At 34.8% G+C, this 24,895-nt stretch overlaps 1 protein-coding gene across 1 annotated transcript in view; it reads right to left on the bottom strand.

The window, feature by feature from the left end:
* The window catches only part of LOC306866825 (neuronal acetylcholine receptor subunit alpha-7), a gene marked incomplete at its 3' end in the record, with an annotated part of 30,510 nt that extends 5,615 nt beyond the window's left edge, over positions 1-24,895 (bottom strand). Inside the window, exons 1-7 of the mRNA XM_079412205.1 lie at positions 24,835-24,895; positions 22,582-22,721; positions 18,147-18,191; positions 13,731-13,840; positions 9,696-9,775; positions 2,287-2,454; positions 1,111-1,305 (exon numbers count right to left, since the gene is read on the bottom strand). Of these exons, the coding sequence (XP_079268331.1) occupies positions 1,111-1,305; positions 2,287-2,454; positions 9,696-9,775; positions 13,731-13,840; positions 18,147-18,191; positions 22,582-22,721; positions 24,835-24,889 (793 nt within the window). The 5' untranslated portion in view covers positions 24,890-24,895. The remainder of the gene's footprint in view (positions 1-1,110; positions 1,306-2,286; positions 2,455-9,695; positions 9,776-13,730; positions 13,841-18,146; positions 18,192-22,581; positions 22,722-24,834) is intronic.

Genomic DNA, 24,895 nt, shown 5'->3' with positions numbered 1-24,895 from the left:
AATATCTGGAGTTTCTGTCTCGGTGTTTATTGATTCCAGAGCGTCTCTCTTAAAGCGTGCCAATCTCTCAAACTACTGGACTGCATCCAAACACATGCTTTTCCATCTCAAAACACTTCTGGATCAGTGTTTTAGTAGCATTACCACGGTATTTATCATGTATACTTTTCCAGTTTTTCAGTCGATTGACCTGTTCTCTCACATAAAGGAAGTCTGATTCATTTTAGTGAATCGATTCATTTGGATGGTTCATGTATATAAACAATTCACTGATCGAACATGCAATTCAATGGTTCCCTTGCATCCTGCTTAGTGAAACATTTTGTTAAACATTGCTGTTTGTCATTATGTTTTCGACTTAAATTTGTGAGAAATTCAGTATCCCACAATGCAATGTGCTGGATTTTTATTTCAAATAAGATGGAAACAATGTCAAATGGGCTTTTTAAAATATATACTTATAGCATCATTTGAATGGATTACCAAAAGTTTTAACACAAAATTAGATTAGAAACAAAATTACTGTTGCATCATGCATATGGTTTCACATGCTATTTACAGTAGTGTGCATTATAGAGTGTAGACTGTGGAGTATGCAGTGCACTAGTAATTAATTCTGGACGGAGCCAATGATTTTGAATTGCTATAATGTGAAACAGAAAGTCAAGGGAAGCCGCCCACACACACACACACACACACACACACACACACACAAACTCAGAACTAAGACACCATGAAATTAAGGACACACGCAGAGCATCAGACGCTCTTGTATTGCAAAATCAGCTGCTCTTGTTGGCTGTATTCAAACCCATTTATCAGCCTGAGCAGACGCGAGTGAGATTACTGGGGTCTTTTTCTCAGGAGAAACATCTAAGAAGCTGAAAACTTCAGCAAAAGTCTACATTTGTGCTCCATGGAATCTCATTATTGTCTGGAAGAAACGACGGAGATGCACTCTTAAAAATGAAAGTTGCAAAAAGTTTTTCTTCTCAGCGATGCCACAGAAGAGACATTTTTTCTAAGTGTGAAGAACATTGTAAGCCTTCCATGGATTTTAAAGGTTCTTCATGGACCCTTAAAGAGATGTGTGTTTTGTGCGTGTCTCACCCAGCGATATCTTCTCTCCAGAGTCAGCGGGCAGCAGAAACACCAGCAGTGCGAGAGTGGAGATCAGGACACATGGGATCAACAGGTTGAGGCCGTAGTACAGCGTCCTCCTCCTCATCACCACAGTGAAGGTGATGTCAGGATACGGCTCCTTACAGCAGTCGTAGAACTTCTCATTCCTCCTGCCTGGAACCTCTACAACACACACGCGCGTATACTTTAAAATACAACTGTAGATATGCATTTTGACATTATTTAATGACTGTTTAGTCAAATAGAAACACCCCCGGCTCTGAATGCATCGTGTTTCCTTCAGGAACATCAGTGAATGTATGAACCTTTTTTTAATAGTCGTGTTTGAGTCCCTCAATCATCCTCAGCGTGAAAAGGAGGATCTCAAAATCATACAGTTACTGCTGGAAAGGGTTCAAATATGCAAAAGATGCTGGAAAACTGAGGAATCTGCAGGACCTGGAGGATTTTTCTGAAGAACAGTGCTCAGTTTAACTGTTCAGAACAAACAAGGGACTCATGAACAACCATCACAAAACAAAAAACAGTTGTGGATCATCCAGGTAACCACACACAGTATTAAGAACCAAGGGTTCCCAAACTTTTGAATGGGGTTATTTTAATAATTTCAGCTATTTTTTTGTCTTGTGGACTATATGTAAACATCTTTTATGGAAAATATCTTACTCAGGACAGTACTAAATAAAAAATAACATGCGTTTTGTATGATCTCTCTTATTTTGGTAAAATTATCCACATTTTCACAGATTCTGCAAGGGGTGCCCAAACTTTCGATCCCCACTGTATATATATATATATATATATGACTGAATCAAATCAAATAAAAAGCTAAAATAAATGACAAAAATACACCAGAAAATAATTACATTTCAAATCCTGAATTAAACAAAAAGGAAACTTAAGAAAGAAAATTAAAACTAATTCAAAATATTAATAAATACTGTAATAGACAATTAATGATACTAAAATAACACTGTTTTGGACATGGTACAATGGCACTACCATGTGCTTTAGGGCATATATCATGGCACTAGCCTGGTATAAAAAATAAATAAAAATAATTAGATTACCATATAAATAACATGGTCTATGACTATATTAATCATTCAGTACCACATTATCATACATCACTGTAAAACTTACCAACCAGGTCCCATTCCCCGTTAGCGATGTATCCAGTAATATCGGCCTCCATCATCTGCAGGTCCAAAGACCATCCGCCATACGTCCACGAGCCGAACTTTAGATCACACCGCTGAACATCAAATGGGAACCAGCGCACATCGATGTAGCAGGTGCTCTTAAAGATACCTTAACAACAGAAGCATTGTGGGAAATGCTATATTAGTTTAGTCACTGACGCTGTAAGAAATTGCTTTCTTTGCCCATTTTCTTACCCACAACAGATCACAAACAAACAAATCAAACACAACAGAATCAAACACAATACAAACTAAATGAATCAAACAGAAAAGAACAGAACAGAATAAAAAACAAACAAATCAAAAATGGATAAAAAACAAACAAATCAACTAAAAATACAACAGAATCAATTAGATTCAAATACAACAGAATCAATTAGATTCAAACACAACAGAATCAAATAGATTCAAATACAACAGAATCAAATAGATTCAAACACAACAGAATCAATTAGATTCAAACACAACAGAATCAAATAGATTCAAATACAACAGAATCAATTAGATTCAAACACAACAGAATCAAATAGATTCAAACACAACAGAATCAAATAGATTCAAACACAACAGAATCAATTAGATTCAAACACAACAGAATCAATTAGATTCAAACACAACAGAATCAAATATAAATGCATCGAACAGAATCAAATAGAATCTATCAAACAGAACAGAAATAAAAACAAACAAATCAAAATTAACAGACTAAAATAAAATAAAAACGGAATAGAATCAAAAACAAACAAAGAAAACAGAACAGAATTAAACAGAAGCAACCACAACAAAATCAAAAGCCAAAAATCAAACACAACAGAATTAAAAAGTAATGCATTAAACACAATAGAATCAAATAGAATCAAACAGAACAGAATCAAAAACAAACAAATCAAACACAACAGAATCAGACAGAATCAAAAATAAATGCATCAAGAAAGAAACATAACACAATAAACATCCTGAAACCAGTAAAATGACAGAAGACATTAAGAGTGTTTAGTTTAGTTTTGTAAGAATACTTTGATCATATGCTATTCCTAAACAGAGCTGAAAGTAATTCTAGGGATGCACGATATTAGATTTTTGTCGATATTTTTCAAATCATTTTGGCCGATAGCCGATGCCAATACAGATATATTACCCTTTGTTTTGAAACAACACCAAGTCTCTCCTGTGCGGAAAATATAAACAAATTATTTTATTATTATTATTTATTAATATTTTATTATTAAATATATATATTTTTTTGGCAAAAACTTGTTTGTTAGAAGTAATAAACATTATTAAAGTTTTTTTTTTAATGAGAGTATATTGAAAGGCTTGAAAATAAATGTAATAAAATAAATCTCTGCTATTTTTGTTTTTCTTTTTTTCTCAGAGATGTAGTTGAAAACTTAAGATTTTATTTGTGGATTTATCATAATTTAATGGTCTAAATCAAAAGAGCTGTAAAAATTCAAAAAATCTTTTACAGCACCTTGTGTTTAAGTTTTCATAATACATTTGAAAAAAATATTACATATTAATAAATAAATCTGTATATATTACAGTTTTTCTTGATTGCTAAAACACTATAATCAGGCTTTTAAACTAAAATTTCAAAACCATAACGCCATTTTTGAAAAAGCACACCCATTTCCCTAAACCAGGGGTCACCAAACTTGATCCTGGAGGGCCGGTGTCCTGCAGAGTTTAGGTCCAACTTGCCTCAACACACCTGCCTGGAAGTCTCAAGTATACCTAGTAAGACCTTGATTAGCTGCTTCAGGTGTGTTTAATTAGGGTTGGAGATAAACTCTGCAGGACACTGGCCGTCCAGGACCGAGTCTGGTGACCCCTGCCCTAAACTATAAACACGATTCCCCTGCTTTGACACATGAGTCATATTTGGTGAACTGTTACTGCAAAACTCTACACACAAATCCCTACATTTCTCAGTGCTTACACCATGTGGTCATTTAGAAAGCACTAGCATTCAATATTGTTCATTCAAGTCTGCACAGTTTGAGTTCAATTAACACACAATTACCAAAGTGGAAACACTAGGAGTCTAAATTTATCACACACCAATCAGAACCTTTGATGGATAAAGGGCCAAAGTCAGCTTACATTTTTCTTAGTGGCTTTGATGCATTTCTCAGATCAGAAATGAAATTCTCAAAACTACTTGTTCAACCTCCACATCATCTAGTCACTTGTGCACATCATAAAAAGTTTATCATTATTTTGAACAAGTTGCGATTGCTTTGGTACATTCATGCAACTGATTATGTACATTTCTCTGCGGTTTCCTACATTATCATTTATTATTGTCATGCTGCTCAAAATGTATTATATAGGTCTCTGTGCTATAGACTTACCCCTCAAAACATCTAGTCATTAGTTCATCGTATAAGTCATTAAATGCACAATGGATGATCTAGTTGTCATAAACTGTCAAGCATATTTTCTACACATTTCTATTAGACTTTTTATAAATTTGCCATGAATTGTTCAAGGGAGGAGGGAGTACAGAGAGGAAGAGGAGGAGGAGGGAGTAAAGAAAGATATGAAGCAAGAGGAAGAGTAGGAGGTAGAGAGGGAATACAGAGAGGAAGAGGAGGGAGTAGAGAAAGATATGAAGCAAGAGGAAGAGTAGGAGGTAGAGAGGGAATACAGAGAGGAAGAGGAGGGAGTAGAGAAAGATATGAAGCAAGAGGAAGAGTAGGAGGTAGAGAGGGAATACAGAGAGGAAGAGGAGGGAGTAGAGAAAGATATGAAGCAAGAGGAAGAGTAGGAGGTAGAGAGGGAATACAGAGAGGAAGAGGAGGGAGTAGAGAAAGAAATGAAGCAAGAGCAAGAGTAGGAGGTAGAGAGGGAATACAGAGAGGAAGAGGAGGGAGTAGAGAAAGATATGAAGCAAGAGGAAGAGTAGGAGGTAGAGAGGGAATACAGAGAGGAAGAGGAGGGAGTAGAGAAAGATATGAAGCAAGAGGAAGAGTAGGAGGTAGAGAGGGAATACAGAGAGGAAGAGGAGGGAGTAGAGAAAGATATGAAGCAAGAGCAAGAGTAGGAGGTAGAGAGGGAATACAGAGAGGAAGAGGAGGGAGTAGAGAAAGAAATGAAGGAAGAGGAAGAGAAGGAGGTGGAGAGTGAGTACAGAGAGGAAGAGGAGGAGGCCTGTCCCAGACCAAAGACGGGATGCTGGGGCAGAATAATTATTTTTGTTGTTGTTTGCTGTATTGTACTGTACTCTACTATACAGTACATTAAAATGTGGTGTACCTGGATGGGTTAAATGCAGAGAACGTCCCCTTCCCCTTTTTTTTTTGTGGGGAAGTCGTGGCCTAATGGTTAGAGAGTCGGACTCGTAATCGAAAGGTTGCGGGTTCGAGTCCCCGGCCGGCAGGAATTGTAGGTGGGGGGAGTGAATGTCCAGCGCTCTCTCCACCCTCAATACCACGACTGAGGTGCCCTTGAGCAAGGCACCGAACCCCCAACTGCTCCCCGGGCGCTGCAGCATGGCTGCCCACTGCTCCGGGTGTGTGTTCACGGTGTGTGTGTGTGTGTGTGTGTGTGCATTTGTTCACTACTCACTGCTGTGTGTGTGCACTTGGATGGGTTAAACGCAGAGCACCAATTTCGAGTATGGGTCACCATACTTGACAATACGTCACGACTTTGACTAAAATAAGGAATAAAACACATACCACAAGTACCACAAGCAACACTTATTACCGTTTTTTTTTGTGAACAATTTTTTTAAAAATTTAATTTAAAAGGCAAACTCAAGAAAAAAAGAAAGAAAAAGAAATAACATACATGAATACAAAAACAACAATGGTCTGCATGATTGTTCGAGGAGAAAAGAGCAAACAACTGAAGCAGAAACAACAGAATTATCAGTTAGGATCAGGGAGAATTCCTTTCCACAAGAGATGTACAGGCAGTTCTGTCAGCATTATCACCGTTTCTGTCTAAAATGGAAATATTTAAATTTCTTCAAACAGTTATCAAAACACCTTTAGTTTTATTGTCAGTCACAGCAAAAGAGACCACCTCGTAATATTTATTATTGCATCTATGAATATCATCCATCCACAAATGAGCTTTCTGGATCAAAGCAATGTCAACCTTTTTTCGTTGCAGTAGTTGTAAAAAACTTGTACGTTTATGGAGGCCGTGACATTACAACTTATTATATTAATTTCAGTCATTACTATCAAACAAATAAGTGAACTGAACAAATGAGAGAAAGTTGTACCACTGCAAATGAATTAACTCAAGTCTGCCTTTAAAAACCCATTAACATAAAGAAAACACACCCCATAAAACTTTTACAGACTGGGGTAAAAACCCTAGGCTGCCGCCCTCCCCTGCCTTAATCAGTGACAGTAACATGACAGCCAGTACCCTTCTTCAGAACACCACCACTAGCCTTATTATAAGAGAACACAATAACTTTGAATTCACTGTTACTATCGACTGTGTGACATCTCCATACCAACAACAAACAAAAAAACTACCCCAAATGTAAAAAAGAAGACGAACAACAGTGAAAGAAGGTGATATACACAGAGCTCAGCTAATGTGCGACTTAGCTCATGAAAGCGTCACGTGATCCCTCACTTATTACCGGTTTTTGTAGTATTGTTTTGAATTTATTTCATCAGTGTGTAAGACTGTGTTGTAGTGTGTGTGTTTTTGTGTCATGTCTGAGAGCAAAGTTTGGTTTTCCAGCAAGATTGAGTTGTTTTGAGTGGAGAGCTGAATTTTGACCTGAATATAGGAATTTTGGGTAATTGAGTTAGAAGTTATGGATTTGTGCTTAGAGTCTCACAAAAAAGAGGCATAATTTCAAAAAATGTGTTTAAGCAAGTGAGAAAAACTGTAGATTATTAAATCTACAAGTGTGAAGAATGACCACACTGCTGACGTGTGTGGGTGTGATCTGATTACTATCATACCCTGAGCACATCTGACCTATCCGTCTTATCGGCAAGGCATATTTTTTTCAAATCAGCCGATGCACTGTAAAAAAAAAAAGTTGAGCAAACTTTAAAATTTAAGGCAACCAGCTTAAGCAGATTTTTGAGTTCTCACAACTTATTTTTTAGGAGATTTTTGAGTTCTCTCAACTTTTTGTTTTAAGTTTATACAACAAAAAGTTGAGAGAACAAAAAAATCTCCTAAAAAATAAAACTCTGCTGAAGCTGGTTGCCTTAAATATTTAAGTTTGCTCAACTTATTTTTTTAACAGTGTGCCGATGTTTACATTTTGAGCCTTTATCGGCCGATTCCGATAAGGTTCCGATAATATTGTGCATCCCTAAATAATTCCCCCTGAACTGAACTAGAGAAAGAGTCCCTCTGAAGACAAACTTCTGAGAATCCAATTTGTTCGGAGTCTGAAGTCGATCCCCTCAGTTTCCATCCCCATCCCGTAAGAAAGCCTCCGGATGGCTCCAAAGGCCTCATGGGAAAAACGGATCGCTCACTGTCTCCTGCTAATTTACATAAATCCCATCATGCCTCTCTCTCTAAACTCTCAGCCTGTCGTGTGTGAGTGTTTGTATTGATTCCTGTCAGTGGGCGGAGCGACAGTAATTGAAATAGCAGAATAAGTGTGTGTTTACCAGGTGAGTCCAGGTCACCCTGAGCTGCAGTACCTATAGGGGAGGGATGTCACAGTCACTGTCAGCTCATGAGGGAATGAGACGAGCGCACGTGAATAGAGCCACAATGGCAAATCACCTGTGGGAAACTCAGGATTTACTTTGAGCCCCAACTGCTAAAAAAATCAATCAGGACAGGCTGGAGATGTGCGGAAGTGAGTACATAAATTTTTATAACCTATCAGACAGTTTAAATGACTAATACAAGGCCAGAAATGCAGACACAACTGTGCCTGTTTGAGTTTGGTTATTAATTACGCAATGTCTGGAACGCAATGTGTACGGTCAATCTTACGATTCTCCTGATAGAAACAGTGTTGTCATCATTAACTTAAACAATGTTTGGTAATTGAAATAAAGCAGAAAAAAAATTCAAATATAGATGAAAAACTGAAATTAATAAGTTTAAGGGGAAGTACTAATATTAATATTTTTGGGGAAGTCGTGGCCTAATGGTTAGAGAGTCGGCCTTGTAATCCAAAGGTTGTGGGTTCGAGTCTCCGGCCGGCAGGGATTGTAGGTGGGGGGAGTGAATGTACAGCGCTCTCTCCACCCTCAATACCACGACTGAGGTGCCCTTGAGCAAGGCACCGAACCCCCAACTGCTCCCCGGGCGCTGCAGCATTGGCTGCCCACTGCTCCGGGTGTGTGTTCACGGTGTGTGTGTGTTCACTGCTGTGTGTGTATGTTCATGGTGTGTGTGTGTGTTCACTGCTGTGTTTGTGTGTTCATGGTGTGTGTGTGTGTGTTCACTGCTGTGTTTGTGTGTTCACGGTGTGTGTGTGTTCACTGCTGTGTTTGTGTGTTCATGGTGTGTGTGTGTGTTCACTGCTGTGTTTGTGTGTTCACGGTGTGTGTGTGTTCACTGCTGTGTGTGTGTGTTCACGGTGTGTGTGTGTTCACTGCTGTGTGTGTGCACGTTGGATGGGTTAAATGCAGAGCACGAATTCCGAGTATGGGTCACCATACTTGGCTGAATGTCACTTCACTTAATAAAACTAAAACCGAAATAAAAATAATTTAAAACAGCGAATTTAAAACCAACAATTAATAAAAATGACAAAAGCTGTGTACAAACTACAATATAATATATAGTGATTGCTTTCAGCACCTTCATAAAATGAATATAAACAAAGTAAAAACAGACCTGATGCACAATCATTATTCATCATTTAATTTTTAATATCCTCGCTGTAGTTTTTTAGAAAATTTACATTGCCATCTTGCTTTGACCAAAGTGATTTCAACATTTTTGTAAGTTTTATTTTGCTGGAGATTATACATTAAAAAAAAATTATATATACTTAAATTTATTAATAAAAATATTATTGTATTCAAAATTGTACTACTACTACTAATTATTATTATTATTATAATAAATGAAAATCGGCTACACTTTATTTTAAGGTGTCCTTGTTACAGTGTAATTATACTTTTAAGTACAGAGTAATATTAATTAACTACATGTACTTACTATATGGTTAGAATTAGGATTAAGGTTAGGTTTAGGGTTACTTGCATGTAATTATGCATAATTTATTGTTATTATAATAGTAAGTACATGTAACCAAAGTCTCTTTAAGATAATTCTATAGTCTTTGATGAAATAAAAGTAGATAGATAATGAAAAACCTAACAAAATGACTAAAACTTTATCCCATCATAACAGGTAGACATTGTGAGTTTTTATCTATTTTACCTGGTGGCAGGTACTGACAGTATCCAGATGAGTTGACCAGCACGTTTGTGTGAAATGTGGCGTCAAACCTCTCATCAGCACTGTTAGAAACAAAAGACCCACAGACAAAGAGTTTTCATTTGTGTTTTGATCACAGCATCATTCCCAGACTTTCACTGTATCACTGTGATTCTAACACGTGGAAATCATTTCCAAACTTCTGACGGCCGTGTCGCAGTTTGGAAGTGCACAACCCTGCAACTTTACTGGGACAAACAGGTCTATAAAGCATGAGCGGCGTGAGTCTGGAGTCAGCTGTGTAAATCAGGGTTATTTAAGATGCCACAAAACTGCCGAAGATGACACAGTGAGTGACGGTGCTTCTCATGAGAGTAGAGAGAGACGTTCAGAGCGTCCAGATCACAGCCCAGACAACTATCAGAGGCAAACCCCTCGTTCTCTCCACGCCCTCGACAATTTCTGACACACAGAGAGATGATGAGAACTTCTGCAAGAAGAGACTGCAGTCACGAAAGCAGTGCATGCTGGGTAATCACATCTTCTAATGATCTCAACAGTGATAGAAAACAGAAATGGCTGTTATAATCTATGCTGTCTGATCATGCACTCTGTTTGCACGTAAACCCAACACTCTAAAACTTTTACGTATTGTATAAACAGTTATAATATATAGAAACAGTTTTAACCGGAAAAAACGAATAAAACTTACTGTGATGCATATTTGTCAGTCATACATAATTAAAAGGCGTCAGATTGCTGCCCCAGTGTTACTTCAGTATCACTGAAATACTATTATGATAAACAATAAATACTATTATTTAGCAATTTAGTAATAATTTAGTAGTAATTTTGTTGTATTGTTTTTGCCAATTTTATTATTATTTTAAACATGTCTATTTTTTTAGACACAGGACTCAGAGGTAAGTGCAATACAATCAACAGGTTTATTGAGTAGTAGTAGAGGGGAAGGAGATGAGCAGAATGTCCAGCTAAGCAGGCGGGGAATGGGAATGTCTCTAGGGGCTTATCTGAGTGTGAATGTCCTTATTCCTTTTCCAGGGGATCTGGAGGTAACAGTGGAGCGGGGAGACGGTGGAGAACTGAAGCGGTGGAGAACAGGGATAGGAACACTGGAGCAACTGGTAAGTAGACAAAAGGTAAGTGGGTCAGGTTAGTCAACATGGACTGTTTGAGACCAGACAGTGAGTGAACGAGAGGAGTGCAGGGATATAGTGCTGCTGATTAGTGCTGACAGGTGGCGGTGATCAGAAATCAGGGGATTGGGATCTGGTGAGTGTCTTTGGTGGAGACTATGGCTGTATCCGAAATCGCCCCCTATAACCTCATTCACTATTCCCTACATTAGTCCACTCATATAGTTCACTTGAAGGAGTGAATGAAAACGAGTGAGTGAATTCGGACACTAAGTGCACCGGAAGGACTGCCCCTTTTGCATAGTTTGCTTCCTGTTAAATAATAATTTGATACGGGCAGCTCCAATAGTAAGATTGGAGGATTTATCTAGAACTCAGTCACGGAAATTATGTATAAACCCTAGTAGTCAATTTACAATTAATTTGTACCTGTGTTGTATTACGCCGTGGACGAGCGTTTCTAAAATTAATGGATGGATGATTCAGCTGTGGGCGCCATCTTCTGGTGAGACGCGGGAATTCATTCGGCGCGCGACTCTCTCAGTGCATTCTGGGGATTCTCTAGCCGTTGAGTGTACATCGCTTGTACACTCGTTTTTGAGTGAACATTTCCAAACTTCTGACGGCCGTGTCGCAGTTTGGAAGTGCACAACCCTGCAACTTTACTGGGACAAACAGGTCTATAAAGCACGAGCGGCGTGAGTCTGGAGTCAGCCGTGTAAATCAGGGTTATTTAAGATGCCACAAAACTGCCGAAGATGACACAGTGAGTGACGGTGCTTCTCATGAGAGTAGAGAGAGACGTTCAGAGCGATTAGGGCTGTATGGCTGTATCCGAAATCGCCCCCTATACCCTCAAATAGTGCACTATTTGAGGGGACAGCCATTTTAAGTGGTGTTCGAAACCTTAGTGGATGTTCTCGAGTGCACTCATTCAATCCCACAATGCACCGCAAAAACGAGTGTACAAGCGATGTACACTCAACGGCTAGAGAATCCCCAGAATGCACTGCGAGAGTCGCGCGCCGAATGAATTCCCGCGTCTCACCAGAAGATGGCGCCCGCAGCTGAATCATCCATTCATTGATTTTAGAAGCGCTCGTCCACGGCGTAATACAGTGGAATACAACAAAGGTACACAATTAATTGTAAATTGACTATTAGGGTTTATACATAATTTCCGTGACAGAGTTCTAGATAAATCCTTCAATCTTACTATTGGAGCTGCCTGTATCAAATGATTATTTAACAGGAAGCAAACTATGCAAAAGCGGCAGTCCTTCCGGTGCACTTAGTGTCCGAATTCACTCACTCGTTTTCATTCACTCCTTCAAGTGAACTATATGAGTGGACTAATGTAGGGAATAGTGAATGAGGGTATAGGGGGCGATTTCGGATACAGCCTATTATTATATATGTATATATAAATTAAATAAAAAGACAAACACACAACAAAATTACTAAAAATTGTAGCTCATTTTAAACAGAAAACGAAAATATAAACCTTCAAAATAGTAATTAAAATTGGTATGAAGATGATTAAAATGTGACTAGCTGTGCAACAAGCAATATTCATTTACTTCAAATGTATGACAGTGAAACAAATGGCATTTAAAAATGACAAATAAATAAACCCAGTTGTTCTGTATTAAAATACTTTCGGTTTATTAGTATCATTACAGAAATCTGACCTGATCTGATGCATAACTGACAAACATGCATCACATTAAGTTTATTAGTTTGTGTTAAAACGGTGTAATCCAATCTTAAATTAATGTATTAATTACTGTTTTTGAGGAAACATGCAAGATTTATTTTATGTCATATGAGACGCTAGCAGCACTGTGGTTGTTTTACTCAGGTGTAAATTCATAATGAAGGTCCAGCAGGCAGTGCAAAAATGTGAAGGTCAAAATAAATGAGAAGTGTTAAATATAAAATAAAAGAGCCGCTGTGAAAAAAAACCAAACATCTAATTTGCTCTGTAATTTTTACTGAGGTTGAGTGAGAAAAAAAAGACACTCTTCACTGACTTCTCTTAAAGGAATTGTTCACCCACAATTGAAAGTTTTCTGAAAATGTGCTCACCCTCAGGCCATCCAAGATTAGGATGAGTTTGTTTCTTCATCAGATTTGGAGAAATATAGCATTACATCATTTGCTCAGCAATGGATGCTCTGCAGTGAATGGGTGCCGTCAGAATTAGAGTCCAAACTGCTGATAAAAACATCATAATAAAGTGAGGTTAAGAAGTTAAAAACGTCTTAATAATGGATTTGTTTCAGCTTTTGTCTGCATAAAATGTTAACTGATGGACTGGAATGGTGTGGATTATTGTGATGTTTTTATCAGTTGTTTGGACTCTCATTCTGATGGCACCCATTCACTTCCATTGGTGAGCTATTTCTCCAAACCTGATGAAGAAACAAACTCATCTACATCTTGGATGGCCTGAGGGTGAATGCATTTTCAGCGAATGTTCATTTTTGGGTGAACTGTTCCTTTAAATCTCTGTAATCAATGCATTGAGTCTGATTAGCTGTTCCTCCTGTATGTGACGGGTATTGACAGAAATCCAATAACGTTTTACACATATTCCAATTTGTTAATGCAACATTTGCATTTCTGTGAGAGTAAAATGATCAGAAAAGACCAGCAATACTGGTAAACAACATTAAATACCAACAAAGCTATTAAACACCATTGTAAAAATTCATTTGCATCTGTTAGAGTCGACTGATATTTTACATCAAGAGTCAAGGAGTGTGCAAAATATTTGTGCAAATAATAAATAATAAATGATCTGAGCTAAAGCAGAAACACTAAAGCATTAATGATGCATTGATGACTTGTGTCTGGGATCAGGCTTTGGTTTCTGTACCTGTTATACAGCAGGATGTCGGGCCTCCAGATGAGGGAGTCTGGGAAGCGAACCGTGTTCACACCGGGATAATCGCTCGTGTTCCACTGCAGATAGTAGTCGCTCCAATACTGCAGCACAGAAACATGATGCTCAATTAGTACATTCACCAGCTCAAGTCTGAATGAAGCTCAGAAAACAATTACATTTTGGGTGAACTACTGCTTCAAAAATAAAAGGTTAGCTCCTTTTTTCTATTTCTGTTTTTACGGTTCAATGTTTGGGTTGTAATTTGCTGTTTTCTACCTGTCATATACTTCTTTCAGTGTTTTATTACTAGTTTAAATGCCAAGGGTTGCAGCAAGCTAATCTGGATTTTTACCACTGATTGTTTGCCTATGTTGTTCTGAATGTTTAGAAGATGATAAAATATCAATAAAAATTTGATTAAAGAATAATAAAAGGTTCTTTAAAAAAACGGTCGTAATCAAGAACCATTTTTGGCCATTGAGTGACTATATGGTTCAATACACTCAAATTAAATCAAAACATGAACACACATATCATTATTATTTTTGTTTATTTGTGGCATTCACTTTCAGAAAAAAGGTACTAATCCGTACCTTTAAAGTACTAATATGTATCTTTAAGGCACTAATATGGACCCTTTGGGGTAAATAAGGTACAAAAGTGTACCTTTTTAAAAAGGTACCACCCCAGTGACAGCTTTTGTACCTTTTTTTCTGAGAGTGTTTGACCATATTAAAACCATATATTTATTTTTCAGGATTCTTTGATGAATAAAAAGTTCAAAAGAACAGGATTTATTTAAAATAAAAATAAAAATCTACTTTTGCTACATTACACTGTAAATTCTTTACTGTCTCTTTTGATCAGTTTAATGCATGCTTGCTGAAGAAAAGCATTAATTTCTTTTAAACAGGAGGAGCAGCTAATCAGACTCAATTTATTGATTACAGTGATTTAAAGGAATAGTTTAAATCACTTAAATCACCCAAAAATTGCATTGTGTGTATATTATCATCGTCTCTGTGCTCTGTCTGCTGGTTTGAGCAGAAATCGATGCGCTGGACTCATGCCATTACATATATTGTTCATCGTAGCATATTGGATTACAATAGATTTTTATCTACAGCGGCTCTGTTAGGCCTTCTTAAGTGCTACATTAGCAAAACTAAAGTTCGCTATCAGAGATCATTACAGATAAGATGAAGGCCAGAGGAGATGGAAAGATGAAAACAGAGAATTGAACGTTGAGTAAATGTTACCAGAACAATCTTAATGTTCGGCTCTGGTTGATTTGGTTCCATTAAACACAGAAATATACATGGAAGCCTGTTTTCACCACTGAATAACAAATAAAACAAGGTAATTGTGACTTATCTCAAAATTATGTGATAGAAACTCGCAAATACTGTTGCTACGTCTGACAAGCCATGCCGCTCTCACACCACACATTATGTTTTCACGCAGTAAAAAATACATTGCGGAACAAAGAGGAAACTGACAATACACCGACAGACATTTTTTAAGAAATATGTTGTGACAGATCGCTGTAGCACCTCAGTTCAAGCGGCATGTGAACCGATCGTTTCTTCAGCTTTACTAATTATAGCATGAAATAAACATGAATGAACATCAGAAGGTATCTTGTTTCAACCACAGAAAGACGTCAATAAACACCATTTTTCAAGTTCAAGTCCAATGACAGTAATCTACTCTCCTGGCTGGTTTGTTTGTTGGACAGAATTACGGATTCGGCGTTATGATTGTTCAGATCGCCTGTCAATCAAACTCCCAGAGAAGGGCGTGTTATTAAGTTGGAATTGTGAAATAAAAACGTGCAATTCTGAGAGAGAAATATATATATATATTTTTTATCTCACAATTCCAACTTTATAACACGCCCTTCGCTGGGAGTTTTGGATTTAGTTTTCCCTTCATAATAAAAAACTTCATTCAAAAACTGCATGTTGTGTTTACTTGTGTTATCTTTGATTAATATTTAAATTAGTTTGATCTGAAATATTAAAGTGTGACAAACATGCAAAAAAATAAAAAATCAGGAAGGGGGCCAACACTTTTTCACACCACTGTATATATATATTGGGCTATATTATATATATATATATATTGGGTTATATTATATATAGATGTATATTGGGTTATATAGATAGATAGATTTTTTTTGTCAATAATTTGAACTTTATTTTTTATATTTTTTGTTCTCATTTTAATTTTAATTAAGGCTTTAGAACAGTTTTTTGTCATTAAATCTGTCTATATAGTTTTTAGGTTTAATTTTTAATTTTATTTTATTTAGTGACAGTTACTTTAGTACTTAAACTAAACGAAAATTAGAAATGCTGCCTTGCTTTTTTTTATTAGGTTAATGTTTTTAGTTTTTTTTATATTTTATTTTAACTTAATGTTTTTTATTATTTCAAGTGCGTAAAATGTTTTTATAGATTTTAGTTAATCATAACATCCCTGATTCAGACCCCCTTTTTGTGTATGAGATAACAAACGAACAACTCAATTTGCTTTACTTTTGTTCATTAATCGTCGTAATTGTTTATCAATCGCCATTAAAAGTATCACCAGTGCTTATTTTCATATTATGTAGTGTTTTCGTGCAAACTCCACTCAAAATTTCATCAAAAGCGGGACAAATGCGGCATTTTCTCGAGTTAAGCATGTGTAGCAGGCTGGATTCACGTCTGAATGATCAGGAACACAAACGCTAAAGCTGTGAGCTGAGGTTATGCCGAGGAAACCGGATTAAACGCCCCTGCGGTCTCAGAGAAAGCCAGATCCATTGGGTTTCCTCCACATCTCCTCAAAATAACTGCCTGTCTTTCCCAGCATGCTTTCAGAGAGAAAAGCCACTCCAGCTCTTCAGTGAGACACATTGCAGACGTGGATTATTTGATTAGATGTGATATTACAGCCTGGACAAATCACATTCATTAGTGGAGAGACGGGTCATATCAGACGTCACATGATCTGCCTAATCCAATAGGGATGGCCACACAGATGATGATGTAGAACCAGGTTTATCGACTTTTATAAATGGGCAGAGCGGGGTAAGATGTGTCGCACCTGTAATCAATCAAACTCAGTGTAATTTTGGTCTTGTTGCTAAAACCCACTGACGATCTTCATCTTATAACATTTTCTTCAAAAAGTACTTGTAAAAAACAAAAAAAACAAAAGGTTTTTCTAATGTAAATTAATAATCTGCAGCAAAATAAGTGCTTTATTCAGTTGTATATTTCTATAAAGCATTTAATTTATGTTCAGAACTTTATTTAAAAATGTAAATTAAACGTTGAACCACAGCAACTCAAAATAATATATCTATGATAATAAAATATTATATAATATAATTTATACGGTGTGCAATGTTCGTCATGTCACCTGATTTACAGGAAATACTAATAATTTTAATTGCAAAATGTAAATTGAGTGTGTTAAATCTAATAGCAAAATAATATATCTATAAATATGCTTTTGATAACTGATATTTCATCATATATTTTTGGCAATTTTTAATATATATATTTTTTACATGTAAACACAGTTATATTGTCCAACATATAATGTATAATGTCCAATATAATGTCCAATATAATAATTTATTATTTTAGTACATTTCTAGTATTTAGTTTTAAATAGAATATATCTTAAAATTTAAAAATATATTTTCTTAAGCCATTCTGTTTAAAATATTACTGTTTTTATGGTATTTCAAATAAATGCAGCCTTGGTGGGCATAAGAGACTATAATTAATGTTAAAATAATAATATTAACATTAATATTATAAAAAAATAATATTACAATTGTAATATTTCAATATCAAATAAAAAAATACCCAAGAAAAATATAATACAATAATAAGAATAGCAATTATTATTTAAAAAAATAATTATTATAGTATGTCAATGTAACATATTAAGAAAAATAATGTAGGTGAGCAGAAGACTCTCTCTCTCTCTCTCTATATATATATATATATATACACAAAATCAAAGGGTTTTTCTACGTTAATTTTAATGTAAATTAATAATCTGCAGCAAAATAAGGGCTTTATTCAGTTGTATATTTCTATAAATAATTTTTCTATATATGAAATAAAAAAAATATTGCCAATATCTCAATATAATAAAAAAGTTATATTTAAGAAAACAAATATTAATATTATTATTATTATTAATAATAATAATATTCAGTTTTTACTGTATTTTTGATCAAATACATGCAGCTTTAGTGAGCAGAACATTAAAAATATTACCAACTGAAATCTTGTGAAAGTTGGTGTATAATCTGATATAATAACAGTTTTCACTGTGAATAAATCAAAAATTGCCGAGAGCAGAGTTTTTACGATGATGATCACATGCCGTGTGTCTCACCAGCTGAAGCCAGATGTTGGTTGTCAGAACCTGGTTCTTCTCATCCTGAAAATGAAACACAGCAGAGAGCAGACGTTATCTTCAAATGCCAGAAAGCGATTGAGATCGACTCTAAATGTCAGCGAGAAACATTGCTTCGTGCTTTACAGCTTATTTAAGAAGTGGATGCAATTCATGACTCCCTGCTTGAGATTGAACAATTCAAACAGTAAACATATTGTAAACATATATTTTCTTTCTGATAATTTTTCTGAGGATTTTGGTGGGTTTTTCATTCTTTTCTGTGATGTGATTTGAGCAGGTGAGGCATCAGGTGTATTTTTGGGACAGAAAAGCAAAAACAATCACTGGCGAGGAGAATCAGCACAACTGGATCAGTGGCTGTGAAATCTGCATGAAATTAGACTGCAAATCGCTCAAAACAAAAAATACATCAGGAATCAGAAATACTGCATGGCCATGTGAGTTTTACACAGTCGGGATCAGAAACAGAGAGGCCTCTTTCTATTCCCTCAAAATGGATTTGATAGATTATTATCCATCAGAGCTTCTCTAGTGTGGAAACACACACCTGGTGCCACATAGACGCTCACATCAGTATCTGACAATACATCAACTGAGCATACACATTCTCATTGTTCATCACTGTTATTTACACATCATTAATTAATTCATTCAGTAAAAAACAAAAAGATTACAATCAATCAATCAATCAATCAATCAAAAATATTTTAAATAAATACATATAAAATTATTAGAAATAAAGTAAAATAAATATATGAATATAATTATAATATAATAATTATAATAAATTAATTCAGATTACTAAATAAAAAAGAATTTTCAAAAACAAACAAATAAGTAAATACATACATTTCAGGTAAACAAAAAATAAAATTACTTTGAATAAATAAATATATTAATTAATTCTTGGTAAAAAATCAGTATAAATATAAAAATATTTATGAAAAAATATAAAATAATTTGGGGTAAAAAAATTATAATTTTGAACACACACACACAAACATATATATGTATATGTATATATATGTATATATATATATATATATATATATATATATATATATATATATATATATATATATATATATATATATATATATATATTGGTGTGTGTGTATACAGTATATATATATATACACTGAACAAAATTATAAACACATTTTAGAGTGGCCTTTTATTGTGGCCAGCCTAAGGCACACCTGTGCAATAATCATGCTGTCTAATCAGCATCTTGATATGCCACACCTGTGAGGTGGATGGATTATCTCGGCAAAGGAGAAGTGCTCACTAACACAGATTTAGACAGATTTGTGAACAATATTTGAGAGAAATAGACCTTCTGTGTACATAGAAAAAGTCTTAGATCTTTGAGTTCAGCTCATGAAAAATGGGGGCAAAAACAAAAGTGTTGCGTTTATAATTATATATATATATATATATATGATCGACAGACAGACAGAGAGACAGATTGACAGACAGAGAGATTGACAGATAGACAGCAAGATATGTATCAGCCTGTCACAAACTAAGAATATCAGCCAGTGGACAAAACTGAAGCAAGATCATTTCTTACATGTTGTACAAAGGCGTTTTTTTTTTTTTATTTCTATTTATTTTTTTAACAATGTCTTAAATATTTTTCTTGTTTGTGAAAAAAAAAGAAGAAAAAGAAAATATACATGTACATATTTACTTAATTATTTGACAGATCTATTCTTGTTCTATGTATTATATAATTGTTTGTTCCTTATTCATGTAATGGACAATGCTTTGGAAATACTGTGCAAGTCATGCCAATAAAGCTCATTTGAAGTGAATTGAAATTGACAGATAGACGGACGGACAGACAGATAGATAGATAGATAGATAGATAGATAGATAGATAGATAGTGAGTGAGTGAATGCTGGGCAATGATTAATTGCGATTAAAATAAATCCATCCAAAATAAAACTTTTTGTTAATATAATATGTGTGTGTTCATTCGTATATTTATTATGTATATATAAAGACACACACATACAGTATATATTTTGAAAATATTTACATGTATTTACATGTATATATTTATATAATTTATATTATACATATATAAAAATATTTAATATATAAACATAACATATTTTTCTTAAATATATACATGCGTGTGTGCATTTATATATACATAATATATGTGTGTGTACTGTGTGTATTTATTATGTACACAAACAAATACAAATCATTTTTGGCAATAATTTTGGATAAATGGTAGTATTAAATAAATATAAATGTATAAAGTATATTAAGTTATATAAGTTATAAGTTAAATATGTAGCAAAAACTAGAAAGTGACAGAGAATAAGGCAATGCTTGTCTGTTTGTGAGGTTTGTGATGAAATGCAGCTGTTGACCGCCTGTGATTCTGTGTTTGGATCTCCAGCCATCACACACTCATCCAAACATCTGAACACACACGCTTCACGGTCTCACACACGCACACACACACACACACACACACATGCACACACACACACACACACACACACACACACACACATGCACACAGTACAGGGCAGTGTCTGCCTGCGGTTTAAAGCTGAGCAAACGTGAGTCTGGCAGCAGATCTCATCAATCATTATCATATTAGCGTGAGCTCTTCAAACACAGACTACTGTTAGCCAGCATTAATGAGTCACTTCATAGAGTGCTGAGCAAACTCATTATGAACACGAGCGCTGGACTGTAATATCTGAGTCTGTCATGAGATCTACTTAATTTCTCTCATTAATATTCACACACAAACACACACACAGGGCCCTATTTTAACGATCTAAGTGCATGGTCTAAAACGCACGGCGCAGGTGCACCTTGGGGTGTCTGAATCCACTTTTGCTAGTTTAACGACGGGAAAAACAGTCGGCGGTCCCGGCGCATGGTCTAAAGGGGTTGTCCCTATTCTCTTAATGAGTAATGGGTGTGTTTGGGGTATAACGTGCAATAAACCAATCAGAGTCTCATCTACCATTCCCTCTAAGAGCGTGTGGTGGACCCGCCTATAGGTGCATATTACTAACACGCTCTTTAAATAACAAAAAAATACTGTGCCATTGACTTTAGACCAGGTTTTAATTGCTCAATGGCGCAGTCTATTTCATTTGCCTCAAAATAGCAATGCACCAACAATGCACCTGAACACACCTCGTTTTCAGACCAGCACACCCATGGGCGCACAAATGCATTTGCTATTTAAACAACGTGGTGCAGAATGTTAAAATGATAACTGCATCGGGCTGAAGCTAGCAAAAAACACTTGCATCGCGCCTGGCACCGCATTGCGCCGGGTGTATGATAGGGCCCACAGAGCGTTTCCTCAGCCTACAATCTCACTGTTATTCTCATCTCAGTTTCCTGTCAGTTCAGCTAATGTGAAGGTCAGCGGACAATTACTTCTTTTTCAGTGTTACTTTACTATTATTTATATATTATTATAGTATTTATTCATATTTTCAGTCAGATTTGCAGTTTTAATTTAATTTGAGTAATTTTGTTGTGTGCTTTTTTCATTTTGAGTAGTTTTTTTTTTTTTAAATCTAATATAAGTTCAGGTAAATAAATATAAAATAATTTAGAATGAATGAATGATTATAAATAAATTCATTTAAAAATAATAAATAACAACATGCTAAAATTCTTATATTTGTAACAATTTATTTAAATTAAATGTTTAATTTAGTTTTATTTACCATTTTAATTCTAGTTTTAGTAATGTTGGTACTTCAACTAATACTTATTTTATTTAAATATATATTTTTAGGTTTGTTTATTTCAGGTTTTGTCATATTTAGTACTTGAACTTAAACTTGTTTTGTTTTTTAGTTGCTTTGGCAACATTTTAATTTTTTACATTAGTTTAAGCTTACATTTTTCATACTAATATTTTATTTTATTTCAGCTTGATTTCAATTTAAGAAAATAATTTTCATTAGCTTTTAATTAGCAATAACACCACTGGTGCAAATATTGCCACCAAAAGACTATTTCTCCAGTATTGAAGGGCTGTTTTAAGACAGACAGAACTGTATGTTCATCATGATATCACAAATCAGTTTCACATATAATTTAATTTACATCAAGTTGTTGCTGTTAATCTGTTTCATTCCGCTCAAAAAAATAAAAAATTCAGTTTTTATATTAAATTAGAAGAACTTTAGACTTTCAGTCTGAAACAGATGCAGTAGGATTAACTTATTTTCTGCTGACATCATCAAAGCCAAGTGGGCGGGGCAAAATTATATCAGCCAATAACATCATAGCACACTTTTGGCCATCCAATCAAACCCTAATGCGTAAAACCAAGTCCGTCCTACATCAAGATTTTGATTAATTCATACATTTTCAGGCTACAGACGTTAAATGTGATGTGTGTTTTCTCACCACGTCCATGATCTGCATCAGACTGAAGCTGAAGCGAACAGTGAGCGAGTGCGAGTCGTTATAAACGGGTCGTTCCAGAGGATTGTAGTTTCTCATTAAGTCTTTGTACAGACGCCGCTGATGCTCCCCCTGCAGAGACACTGAGACACACACACACACACACACACACAGAGAGAGAGAATTAACTGAAAGCTGTAGTGACCGAAAAACATTTGTAATATAATTTAAACATTTTTAACATTAATATTTTTGTGATATTTAAATATATACTTTATAAATTATATAAATATATGACTGAAATAATTTAATAATTGAAATTTAATTTCATATATTTATAATAATTATTTCTGTCATATGTAAATAAATATTTTGCGATATGTTTTGTTAATTTTGTTAATTGCATTAGTTTTGTTTTTTTATAGTTCTATTTATCTTTATTTTAGTATTAGTATAGTTTTAGTAGTATGTTTAGTAGTATACACACACACGGGAAAAAACAATTATATATATATATATATATATATATATATATATATATATATATGAGTGGATTTGTTTAAAAACACTCTGCTCACCCTACAAGTAATTGTGCAATTTGGTTTAACTCCCATATATTTTCATAAATTAATGTTAGATATAATGCAGAAAAACATTCTAAAATGAATTAAAGTTGTTAAAAACCCCAGAGAAAGTGATGCTTGTCTATTTGTGAGGCGGTTAAACACAGTTGTTCAATCTAACTGCGTTTCCAAACTGCGATTAATTGTCTGTGTTTATGGTTGAACGTTTGCTTAATTAGATCACTATATTAATTAGAGCTATTGCTGGTTGCCAAGCATCTATTGATCATACTTATATAAATAAACCTCTACAAACAGTAGTGACAGTATCTATCCCACAATCCTCAACATCTGTGGGTCTTTGAACGGTTTTGTTCACTGTACTCAGGACTGATTGGTGAATCGCTCTCTCTCTGCGTCTATAATGAAGCTGCTTTAATTGAGTCTGTGTTCAGGAGAAGGTTCAATTACACTGACGGCTCCTCGAGGAGCCCGTCTGACCCTCAGCACATGCGCGGCCCTCATACTTATCAGGATTCATACGCAAAATCAATCAATCATTTCCTCCAGAGTGAACATGCTGTAAGATTCAATCAGTCTGACCTCAGATCTCGGTCAAGAGCGCAGAACAACGAACGACTGTAATCACACCGTCACAACAAATGCTTTGAGAAATCGATGGTATTTTAGAGGAAAAGAAAGCTAAAGGACACTTGAAAATCTTTCTGAAGAGCTTTAGGTTCAGAGGAATCACATCTGCTTCTCAATTCAACTCTTACTGTAGGATTTCTGCCACAAGAATGAAAAGTAAATAAATAAGAACTTAATAAATGATTTATATAAATTTATTTATATGTATGGGTTTATTATTATATATTTATTTTATTTTATAAATTAAAGAGGAAAATAAACCTTTAATAAACCTACTTAAGTTTCAAGCTCCTCAGAAACAAAACATTAAAATGATTAAAATAAACAGATAAACATATGAATTTATATCAAATAAATTGATTTATATTAATAATTAACTTACTCATATTTGATTATTTTGCAAAGAGAAGATATACCTGGAAATAAACCTACCTAATTAAGTTTCAAGCTCTTCAGAAACAAAACTCACACTCAATTAAAATAACCAAATATATGTTTGTATTAACTAAATTTATATATATATGTATTAATAAACCTATTCAAGCTCAAGCTCCTCAAAAACTAAACACACACCCCATTATAGTAAATAAATGTGAAATTGTAAATATTTATTTATATTAAATACATTTAATTGTATGAATAAATTAATTGATTAATATTTATTTTCTTTCTTTCTTTTTTGTAAAGAGAAAATAAACTTGGAAATAAACCTACTTAAGTTTAAAGCCCTTCAAGAAACAAAACGCATGATTAAAAAATGAATCTATAAAAATAGCAACAGAAAGAGAGACAGACTCATTGTATTTTGATGGCGCTACCATTGGCTATTACGCTCATATTATACTAATGAATGGTTATCATGGCAATGACATGCTCCTCTTAACGCACCATTGCACTGCCACAGTAATACAATAACATAAACAAACACACAAATATAAACAATACAATGTAAAACAGAACAAAAAACTAAACATGATAACCGAACAGAACACAACAGCAGATCATTACAGTGAGTGAAAGAGACTGATGAATGAAATCGTACCGTGGATGAGGAGAGCAGCGGTCAGCAGAGGCAGAGTCCGGTCCCGGGAGCCCATGACCGT

The sequence above is a fragment of the Barbus barbus genome (assembly GCF_936440315.1).
Source record: "Barbus barbus genome assembly, chromosome: 48".
Taxonomy (NCBI): domain Eukaryota; kingdom Metazoa; phylum Chordata; class Actinopteri; order Cypriniformes; family Cyprinidae; genus Barbus; species Barbus barbus.
Note: the sequence above shows the minus strand (reverse complement) of the source record. Positions and strands in the feature narration are given on the sequence as shown.